Below are 11,422 nucleotides of genomic sequence, written 5' to 3'. Positions count from 1 at the left end.
ATGGGTTCAGTGTATTTCTGCCTTCACAGACCTCACAGGCTATTGGGGTAAAATCAAAGCCAAACAAGTAGAAATGTGACAAACAATACTTTGGTGTGGGCAGGATGGAAAGAGGAACAATGCAAGGAATTTCCCCCAGTTTCCTTAAGAGTCCCCCCTCCACCTACCCCACAGACGGCACTACAGTATGAGCAAACCCGTGTCACAATATTTACTGAACAACAAACAATGCTGCACTCTAGAGGTGCAAAATGAAACTTGTCAAACACTGAAAACGGTTTAAAAAATCTATGTTTATTCATAATTGCATATCCAGACTACAAGTCCACCGAAAGAATCCACACTAAAACTGATTATTGCCCAGTCTGAAACTATCTGTAAGTATAAAAAGAGGGAAAAGAGAGCTGCAACAGTGGTCGACAGTGGAGGTAGTTTGTTTTAAATGAAACATACACGCAACAATGAAGAAGGGAAAATGGCTCTCTCCTTATGCAAGGTATGGAAATCACAACAAGACAAGCCACACATTTTCAATTCCTAATTAATCATAATGTTCTGACAGAAGTCTGAAGTTTAGTCAGTGTATCTGAGAGTGTGTGTGTGTGTGTGTGTCTCAGGTGTGTGACATGAGAAACTGTACAGTACATACAGCGATACAATAAAAAATGATCAACCATATCAGAACTGGATTCTTCTGTATGGTGCCAGTTCAACTATCCCCTAAACATCTGTGTAAGGCCAGTGAGGGCAAAACAATGAGCACAGCTGCTTTATGCTAGTCAGCGGACTGACATGGCTGTCGTATCAGCGTGATAACTTCATGTGGACACATTAACTTGTAAGTCATTTAATAAACTGTATTAGCCCAACACTAACTCCTGTTTGATTATTTTAAAAATTAACAGTTTCTTAACTCCTTCTTTTCCACAAAATTTACTGTATCACAATATATAGCAATATCACAATATAAAACTACATAGAGATAGAAAATGTATTCACGTTGCTGACCCTAAGCTGTTGTGTGTTTCCTTTTTATTTCAGTGTCATTCTCCATGTTTCTGTTCATTTTAGCATCCTAACAAGCATCGGTTGCACACTCAGCCATTTAGGTAGCAGTCTGGTGCTGTGCTACAGCTGTGTAATGCTCTATTACTCAAGTACCATTACACTATAGTGACCTTACATGACGGACTTAAGCTGACGTGATGCATCAAAGTTTATCTAATTTTCAAACCGTATGTAAGTACACTCTGCCAGTCTCGCCCTTCAGGGATGAAAATAAAGAAGGCATTTTATTTTTGAAGGGTCTTTTCCTATTGCTGGTTTTCCTAGAATTAAAAAGAGTGGACATCTCATCTGCCTGAACAGAGATTGTGCATGTTTGTGTCCTTACTTTGAACCACAACAGTCCATTGATTTTAGAGGAAAGTTGTCAAGATAAATGTAGTTGTAGATTATTAAGTACATGTGACCCATGACAAACATCTTTTTCCAAAATATACATTGTGGCACAAGTGTCAGTAAAAATAACATGTAAAAAAAAAAAAACTGTAAAACTCATGTTAAAACCCTTATCGGTCCTGGTCAGAGCGTCCCGTTACTGTGCGTGATCATGTGTCTGCGCAGGTTGCTGGGGTTGTTAAAGCTGGCGGTGCACTGATTGCAGGTGTACGGCTTCTCTCCGGAGTGAGTCCTCAAGTGGATCTTCAGGCTGCCGTTCTGCGTGAAGCGTTTCCCGCACTGCGGACACGCGTACGGCTTCTCGCCGGTGTGAATGCGCATGTGGATGCTCAGCGTGGTCTTGTTGACGAACGACTTGCCACACAAGGAGCACGGAACGGGCGACTCGCCAGTGTGAGTTGCCCGGTGAACGATCAGGTCTTCACGGCTGAGGAAGCGCTCGCCGCAGAAGCTGCAATCCAGAGATTTGTTGACGGTGTGAGGGAAGACGGTCTGCTGCTGGGAGAACTGGCTGACATGACTGGGGTGCCCCATTTGACCATCAGCTCCTATTATAGTTGTTTTTATTGCAGAATTCAACGTGGTTGAAGCCATTTGAGTGGAATGATTTCTTTCCAGCTGACTGTTTCTCACCAGTCCGACACTGTTGTCCTGCATCACTCTCACCGCTGCACTGTCATTGGCACCAGTGGTGAAACTGAGAAGACTGTCATGGGCAACGCTGTGGTCTGGAGACAGAGAGCTGAAAGCCTGAAGTTCAGAGGCAGTGAAGAGGGTGTCGCCCTCCTCCTGCAGGGGCCCTTCCCCTCGGCCGTGAACACTCACGATTCTCAGCTCCTTATCATCACCTGTCAGGCAGGAGGAAGCAGCAGGCTCTAAATCCTGAGTGTCTGTGGCACCATCTCCCTGTACACCGTGGCTCACAAAGTCATCCTGACCTGAAAAGAACAAACAACAAAATGACATTTAAGAATCAGGGCTGAGATCTAAAAAAAAAAAAAAAACACACACATTGCAGATGTATTCCTAAGAATAGTCTCATACTTTTAGCTGTCAAACAATGACATACTTTGTAGACAAAATCTAAAAGTGCACAGCTTTCAGCAATGTCTGACTTAAATTATCAAGTGTTGAATGAAATGTTGTACTAAGAGTGAGTACTGTGATGTCCACCCAACACCCCCCACAAAAGTAATGAATCAGCCAGTGTGTCATTGCTGAATCATGCAACTCATCATGGTTTAATGCACACTGTGTTGTAACAGATCAGCCCGAGAGGCAGTTTAGTGCCTCCCAACATGACACACAAATACACACAGACATCTTTTATTTTAAGATATTTACAAAAAAAAATCATAATTCTGCAACATTTGGAATATTATTAATTTATAATAAGGGCTTATTTTAAAGTTTAAGTGACGATCTGTCTCGTCAAAGTGGCCAAAGACCAAATCACTTTATTGCCACATCATTACAGTTTACTGGAATTTGCCTCAGTGAAGCTCTTTCAACAGACAAAAACAAAAACAGTTGCACAAAAGCAGATAAAATATGCACAAGAGCTTAGCAAAACCAGTTTTCCCAACAATACAGACATGGATAATATACCTAAAAAATACAATATATAAATATAGTTATCATAATATAGTAAAGAAATGCTAATAAAAGTGCTTGTTTCTGCATGCAGCCATTTTCCTGCTGTGTGTTTGTTTGCAGATTAAATAAATGTTAAATTGTTTTTGTCCTTTTCCATCTGACAAACCCTTGGCCTCTGATCTCTTCTCTCAGCTTCATGTTGACAACCACTGTGCATCCTTCACTCAGCTTCAGAATAAATACCAGCTCCCAGCAAAACATTGCTTCAGATACCTCCAATGTCAGACATTTTATTCAACCCCGTACTCCCAAGTTCCCTCTTAAAAGCCCACCCATGATACTCTTAATTGGGCGAAGATGTCAAGAGGTGTGAGATCAAAGTTTTATGGCAGTCTCTCTAAGGTCCTGGTTCCATCAGTGACACGATTTCAAGGCGCCTGCAGTGCGAAGAGTTAGACGATTACACATGGGACGGAGCACTGGGTCGGATATTTTCATCTTCTTTTAATGCCAGAAACCATTTGATGCAGCTCTAAACTGTTCTAAACTCTGATGCACTGGCCTCTGGTCTAAGTCCGAAATAAGCCGCTTGGTAACCGGAGTCCACCCCACCTGCACTAGATGTAAATTGGCACCGGCCTCCTTATATCATCAATTCTGGGCCTGTCCCTAGGTGGCAAGATTTTGGGACAGGATATTAAAATGTCTTTCAGATATATATGGCATCACTATTGCACTTTCTCCTTGCACTGCTTTGCTGAGTGTTTTGCCAATTGACTCTCTCCTCACAGACACCCAGAGATGGGCCCTGGCTCTAGAATCTATTCTTCTGAATTGGAAATGCTTCTGAAATGCTCACTCAGGGGTAAATGTAACCTTTTTTCCTAATACCTGGGACACTTACACAACCTATCTTAAAAAGACATATTTCTAAAAGAAAAGATTATAAACCCTAACCCCTCTTTGCGGGTGCATGCATGTCTGCATGTGTATGTATATCTGTAAGCGTATGGATGTATATACAACCATGTCTTCATATTTTTTCAGTCTGACCTGCCGTATCCTGCAGTTTGGTGATGCTCACATCTTCCTCTCGCCTGATGCAGGATAAACGTCATTTGTTTCCGTACTCATTATTTATGTCAACAAATCTCCTGAAACAGCTAAAAACAACAACAGGTTTGTGCAACTAACAACAAGTAACTGACAAGTACTGTCAGCGTAGCCACTGCCTGAAATACGACGACTGCACTGTCTGCCAAAACCAAAAACACATTAGAGAGGGGAACGACTGAATCTGTTGACATATTCCTTCATTACAAAGAACATGGTCAGTCACACCTGCCAAGATGCAGTCAAGTGAAGTCAGCAGCTTTCAGTTCAGTCTTAGCTGATATACTACTCTTGATAAAAACACAGAATACCTCTCAGCTCCCGCGGCTCAAAAACTGACAGTCAGGTAACACGTTATTCTTAAAAAAACAACAACAACAAAAAACACCTACTCACCTACAACTGGTCCGCATCCTCCAACGTCATCTTCATCTTTGATCAGGATGACATCTGGACTCTCCACATCTGCGCACTAACAAAGAAGAACACATATGCATGAGCGAATGCATTTCTGTTGACAAAACTACGGAAGTACAGGTGTGTATTGTGTTTACCTGCACTTGAGTGGCAGAGGAGGAAGTCTTGTTCTCTGACTGTAGAGACATAGAAACAGCTTCTCCTACGGCCTTTTGCTCCACTGGTGACTCAACGACGACTAGAAGAGGAGGAAAGAAAAAGGACCCCTGATAGTGATGTGTGAGGTGGCGTGTGTTATCATTGTGTGGACTACCCGTCAAATAAATATGATATGTTGCATACAGGAGTTTAGGGCAAGTTACACATGCTGTTAATAGTTGAAGGGGAACTTGATAAACACAACCCCTGCTGCAGACAGAGGTTAAAAAAAAATCTTCTTCAAATGTTAAACTGAAAAATAAACATTAACTACCATCAAACATTAAAAGTAACCAACACACAAGCTGTGACATCTCACAAAAACGGGGGTTAATTGATATCAGGCTCTCTGATGAAGTTGCCGATCACAACCGAGATTTGTGACGTCAGCGCGACCCTTTAAGGTTATTGATTAGCACTTTATTGACCATTCAGAAAATGTGTGGCTCTATTTCATAAAAACAGAAAGCAATAGATAAATAATAATGTATGATAAGTGGTTATGTAATTGTTAACTGGTCTGCAGGGCGTTACTTTTTTTTTTTTTTATACTCGAGTATGAAGTATTTTTCAAAGTAAAAGTGCTCGTTACCTTGTGCTTTAGCCCGCGGTTTGGGGACACCTCCTCTGACGGGAGAAAAGCGGCTCGCCGGCCGGTTTGTCCTGGTCTGCAGCCTGAGGGAGAACAGCTCGCTCCTCATCACCTTCATCCTCATCCTGAGGGCTTCGTTTTCTTTCAGGCTCTGGGTTAAATGCAGGCGGAGAGACGCCGAGTTCTCCGAGAACAGCTGGCTGATTTCCGCCACCGCCGCCTTCACCAGCACGTCCATGATGGACAGGAGCTGGGACTCCAGGTTCAGGCTGCCCGGCGGCATGGTCGTGGACATGTTTCACCGCGGCGCCGCCGTGGATTACGGTGGAAAACAGCGAGGCGCGATCGCTGGGCGAGCCCACGGAGAGAGCAACACAATGGCCTTTCCGGTCGCATGACGTTGATTACCGTAATTACTGGAGAGCAGAGGCCTCCCTGCACCCCAGATTACAGCTCCTGTCTCTGCATGGCCGACGCTGATGTCTTTACCCAGGCTCAGATTTGTTAAACCAATCATCAATAAAGGCATAAACAATAATATTTATCCTTTTAAACATATTTTTCAGATGGCAGAATAGTAACTACATTAAAGACCTGTTTTACTCGTGTGCCCATAAATGTAGCTCCTGCAAAGGTATTTAAATATAATTTTAATGTTTTATTAATTATTGGAATTCATTTTGAGTTATTGCTCATTGTTAGACTCGGTGGTGGAGGAAGTGTTCAGGGGCTGTATTTGTCCAACTGATGAAAGTAAACTGAAGAATAAACACTCTTGTTTTGTTTTGTTTTGTTTTGTTTTGTTTTGTTTTGTTTTGTTTTGTTTTGTTTTGTTTTGTTTTGTTTTGTTTTTGTTTTTTTACCCAAAATGCTCTTAAATGTAAGAGCGCTCCAGAGGTCTGTTAAGTTGGTTAAGAGTGGATCCTCAGCGACTGCAGTACAGAAACAGAGTCTGTTTTCTGTCTCAAAACAACAACAACAACAATAATAATAATAATAATAATAATACAGAAATGTGACATGCAATCACTGTCTACGCATCTTCAGTGTGGTGCTAAATTCTCCTTATTATATGATTTCTCTTAAGTACGGCATCTACCAACAGCAGTTTGTCTTGTAGCAGAATTGTATTTCAATTTCAGCCACTTTCCTGCTATTTCATCCCTATTTATACATTTATACATTATAGATATATTAGAATTTCCAATGTTCATAGAGTTTTAAAGGTTTCACACAAATAAAATGAACTGTCTCAAAAATGAAAATTATACATGTTCTTACAGAACATACCACTGAGTAAACTGTAAGGTTTTTATAAAGAATGTAAAATATGGCAGACGTGAGCTCAGTGTGTCTCTCTGATTGGTTATTCCTTCTCTGAGCTTGCATGCCATCGGTCATGTGATCACTAAGGAGTCGCTCTTAAGTTACTTCAGTTACTTACTTACACTTTGCTGTAAGTGAGAGAAAACACATGATGTGCATTGGAGACTTCCTAAGTGTAATTGTTTGAAGGTTAAGTAGCAGTACTACAAAATGTTACTGATACAGAAAATCATAATTTCATAAATTAGAGCTGAGCTTCACATATCCCCTCAACACAAAGATTTTATTGCACAAAAAACTGATTCACAAGTCTGTTATTTAATTTAGGATTTTATATAATCGCAGAACAAACAAGATAATTCGATTTTCTACCTTATGTGCTCAACAAACAACATGGCAGTCAAATAAAATAAAAAAAAACAGTGTAATACACTTTCAAACATACAGCTAAGTGTAAAATCACATTGCCAGTATTTGAGTTGAGAGTTGACCTGATGTGCCTCAGTCCAACACCAAGCTAAGACTTACTCATTGTAACACTGCAACCATCAGCAATCTTTTTGGTCTTTTCAGTCCGGCCGTGTGCGGTTAGTATTTTCTAGGACTCTGCCTCGACTAACGCTGCTCCACCTTCCTCCACCTCGCAGCTCTTTGGTGCATCTTCTTCCTCACCACTTCCCTCTGGCTCAACACTTTCTCCTTTCTCTTTCTCCTCCTGGCCATCCATCATCCCATCCTCAGCAGACTCTTCCTCATGCTTCTCTGCCGACACCTCTCCTGCTGCATCCTCTCCTTTATCTTCCTCTTCTCCCTCTTTACCAGACTTCTCTTTCTCCTCCTTTTCTTTTTCCTTCCTCTCTTTCTCTATTTTGGACAGGCTGTGGCAGAGGGACTGGACATACGTGAACACACACATGGGGTCCGGGTTGTTGCCCATCATAATCATGTCAGACACTTCCAGCAGAGGGCAACAGTCAGCCAGGGACCTGAGAGGAAGAGGGGAGACATGAGTCGAGATAAAACAGCAGTGCATTTACTCAACTACTTTACCCAAATACAGTTTCGAGGTGCTTCTAGTTTGCTTTACTTTTGATTCTATTTCCTGCTGCTTCATATTTCTACTTCATTATAATTCAGTGGCAAACAGTTTACTTTTTAACCCCATTACATTTATTTGATAACTTCAGCAGTTACTTTGCAGATTTAGAATAATAATACAAAGTATATGCAACTAATAAATTCAGATGTATCATTATAAGCCTTTATTGATCCCAAGGGGGAGAAATTCACAGGCTACCCAGCAGTTTATAAAGTAAGTAAAATTAGCCCCATCTTTAACAGCTGCAACATTAAAGTGATGAACGCACAACACACATACACATACACCAGTAATTATAATCCAGTATTACAATATACATTAGTCTGAAATGTACTTCTACACCGTGGGGTTGTTTCTTTTACTGAAGTTAAAGATCTGAGTACTTCTTCCACTGCAAGAGAGAGAATCCAGACTCTCTCACTGATTGTTCATCATTTCAGTGTGTGACCCTGACATTAATGGGACAACACACATCCATTGCTTCACTTCTTACCATCCTGCTCTTTAAGGAATTTGACATCCTTCCCCTGGTCAGATACACATGTTTCTGGAAGTTGGGTTCAATTTGTTACAGTTTTCATTTATGCAATAATACACCTGATGAGCTGATAGCTGCCTCTGGGTTCTCCATATGCTTAGTACTTCATCTTATCCCTGGTCTTATTTTCACCGTTTTTTCTTCAGCATGTGTTTACGTTCGATCGCTGCAAAAAGAACTCTGAACTGAAGTGAACTGAACTGAGGGAAGAAATGAAAGAGGGAGGATGAAATAGTCCATACTCTGCAGTTTGGAAGGCCAGAGTGAAGTTTTTCTCCCTCTCCTCTGGTCTGAGGGAGCTGTAGTCGAAGGCGTCTGGAAAGAAACGATGGATCAGAGCGCAGAACGCCAGCCCGTTGCACCAGGACGATGAGAAATTTTCTATGTTGATGCCCTGAAAGATCAAGGGACAGGAACTGAGTACGCACAGAAAAAAGCACATCTTCATCTAGGCATCCAGCTGAATCAGTAAAATAGCAATTAGTTGAATCTGACACATTGGATAACAGTTCTGCACTGAACTGACCTCATAGTTTCGAGTTTTGTTGCGACACCACTGAAGAATCTTCTGTTTGATTGAAGCTCCTGTGGCCAGAGCTGCAGATGACCTCTGAATTTTGAAGTTGCGCGGTATTGGCGTCCTAAAAATATAACAGTAGTACATAGTTTCTGATTAAACCCCCAACTGATCAATATTTAATGTCATTTTCCAAACTGTCTGTATGATGACTTACTCAGGGGCAGCTTGTTCAAACTTGGCAATGATGCTGTTCTTAGTGGATGCTCTGACAGAGCGTGCAGAGGGTCTTGGTCGGGAAAGAGAAGAGGAGGGAGGACCACTCTTTCTTTTGGGTTTCCCTTGCTTTTCTACCTCCTTTATCTTTCCTTTGTCTTTCATCTCGGTATCCGCTTCTTTGACTTGTTTTTTCTTCTCTGCCTCCTTTGCTGCTTTTCCACTCACATCTTTCTCTTCTTCCTTTGCCTTTTCATCAGTTTTACTCCTCTCTTCATCTTTGTTTTTGTCCTTTACCTCCTCTCTGTCTTTCCCAGTTTTGACCTCCTCCACCTGCCCTCCTTTCTTGTCTTCTTCCACCTCTCCCTCCCCTTCTTTTTCTCCATTTAATGGTTTGGGATCCTCCATATCAGTAGGTGCTTTGTCTTTATCTTGTCCAGTCTCTTCAGTGTCGCCTTCAACGGGCTTTGATGCAGCCTGGAGCTTATCTGTATCTCCAGCATTGACCTCCTCTCCTCCTCCCTGTTGTGATGCTGTATCCTCCTCCCTCTGCTCCCCCACCTCCATTGCCCCCCGACCTTCTGCTGTCTTCCCCTCTGTGTGTTCTGTCCCTGTGTCTTTATTGTCCTCCGGCCCTGGTGCATCTGCCTGCAGGACAAGAAACATTAATGCCTGAAGGTGAATAATCTAAAAATCCTATCTATCAATATAAATTAAAGCACAGACACAAGTGGAAGCCTAATACAGTCTGTCCTTATCCTGCTTCTGTGCTGCTCCAGTTTCATTACAAACATGAACTAAAGTTTGACTTTGATTTGTTTCAAATAATACAGAGAAGGTGAAATGAATCTGTGACAGTCTTGTTTAAACAGAAACATTATGTAAGCTGCTGGCCCACTAAAACTAGTGCCTACACGTTACTCTTGGGGTATCACAGATCACGTAACATGAGACCTGAAGCTCTGGTCTGGGATTTGTTAAGTATCTCACTTATCTAGATCCAGCAGAGAGGTTACACTTTCAGATGTTAAATTAGCTTTTTACTGTGACATAATACTTTATTTCAGAGTTGAGTATAACATTTTTTTTTTAAATCACCATTAAAATATTAGTATTAAACCCATGTGCTGTGTTTATTGAATGACCTGCTGCAGGAATGGTCACCCCAGGACAGACCTTGCGGTGGTGACTCATCAGAGGGAATAGGAAACTCCAGTGTGTGTCTGTGCGTGTGCATGTGCATTACTTTGCATAACTTGTGTGTCTGTTTGTGTGTTTTAGCCAGGAGTGAGAACAGGTGTAGCACAGCAAATGCATGCGAAACCACTTCCCTCGTCCTGCCGTCCTCACTCTAAACACAACACCTGCCATCGCCACAAATGCTCTCACTGCCTATTCCTGCCAGTCATTGTGGGTTTTACAAATAGGGAAAACTTTTACTCTGCACGTTAATATAAACATGCAAAAACACACACCTGGTTGTTGTTGTTGGTGTCGGTCTGATTAGTCGTCTCTGCAGACTCAGATGTCTCCTGGCTGGGTGATTCTCCATCCATGACCAGATAGGTTTCTTGATCCAACAGATCAAAGGTCAAATCAGACTTTTTTGCTTTGAATCGAATAACCACGACTCTTAAATGATCCCTTGTCTTGCCTAGAAAGTTTTCACTCGGTCAAAGGTGAATCCTCTTCACAGGAGCCCTGCTTAATGTCTCACTCTGCCCCTCTACTGTGCTTTCCTGTCCCTGTCTCCCTTTCTGTCCCTCTCTGTCTGCACTGCCTCGTGTATGTGATGTGTGTGTTGGTTTGTGGATATCCGCCTTCGCCCCCTTTCACCCGACACCCCCACCCTCTGCTTTGTGAGGATTCCTACGCTTCTTTATCTGACCTTATGAACAACACAGGGTCCCGAAATAGAGTCACAGTGACATAGGCACAGTCCAGTGGGCCGGACAGCTGCGTCTGCTGTGGAAACCGTGGCTGTACACATAAGGTATACACAAACACGTGGCTGCATGCATACAGCCCTTTAAACACGCTTGTATGCAATATGCCTCTTCCCGTTTGGTCTTAATATGAAATGTTGATTTGGATGCAGTTGTGCAGAGCCGGTATGGTTGAATGAATGAGTGCAGGCCAATTGAATTTAGAGTAAATAGTTCAACATTTGGGGAAATACACTTTATTATTGCTAATTAGGAGCAACTAGCCTGCCTCTGTCCAAAGTGACAAAATCCACCTACCAGTTCATTAATGAGCTTCTGAGACACACACTCATCTAACTGTCAGCAAGAAAGCAACTATTTCATTTTCCAAAATGTCAAACTGTACCCAACTGAGGTAAATAAA

The 11,422-nt window shown here is 42.0% G+C and overlaps 2 protein-coding genes across 2 annotated transcripts; both read right to left on the bottom strand.

Annotated features, from left to right (window-relative positions):
- Nucleotides 1-273: 273 nt before the first annotated feature.
- LOC139637864 (uncharacterized) lies at nt 274-5,920 on the bottom strand. The gene is made up of 4 exons (XM_071506794.1): nt 5,378-5,920; nt 4,725-4,825; nt 4,567-4,642; nt 274-2,399 (listed from the first exon to the last, which is right to left on the bottom strand). Exons 1-4 carry the CDS (start codon nt 5,670-5,672, stop codon nt 1,585-1,587), a joined length of 1,287 nt encoding a protein of 428 aa, XP_071362895.1. The 5' UTR covers nt 5,673-5,920; the 3' UTR covers nt 274-1,584.
- A 1,087-nt stretch (nt 5,921-7,007) lies between these two features.
- smtnl1 (smoothelin-like 1) lies at nt 7,008-10,958 on the bottom strand. Its single transcript, XM_071458344.1, has 5 exons — nt 10,549-10,958; nt 9,075-9,721; nt 8,867-8,981; nt 8,583-8,734; nt 7,008-7,689 (listed from the first exon to the last, which is right to left on the bottom strand). Exons 1-5 carry the CDS (start codon nt 10,627-10,629, stop codon nt 7,302-7,304), a joined length of 1,383 nt encoding a protein of 460 aa, XP_071314445.1. The 5' UTR covers nt 10,630-10,958; the 3' UTR covers nt 7,008-7,301.
- Nucleotides 10,959-11,422: the final 464 nt, after the last annotated feature.

Source organism: Trachinotus anak, unplaced genomic scaffold (genome assembly GCF_046630095.1).
Source record: "Trachinotus anak isolate AG129_WGS33_773 ecotype Australia unplaced genomic scaffold, CSIRO_AGI_Tana_v1 ptg000021l, whole genome shotgun sequence".
NCBI lineage: Eukaryota > Metazoa > Chordata > Actinopteri > Carangiformes > Carangidae > Trachinotus > Trachinotus anak.
The sequence above is the reverse complement of the archived record's forward strand: the minus strand, read 5'-3'. Positions and strand labels throughout refer to the sequence as shown.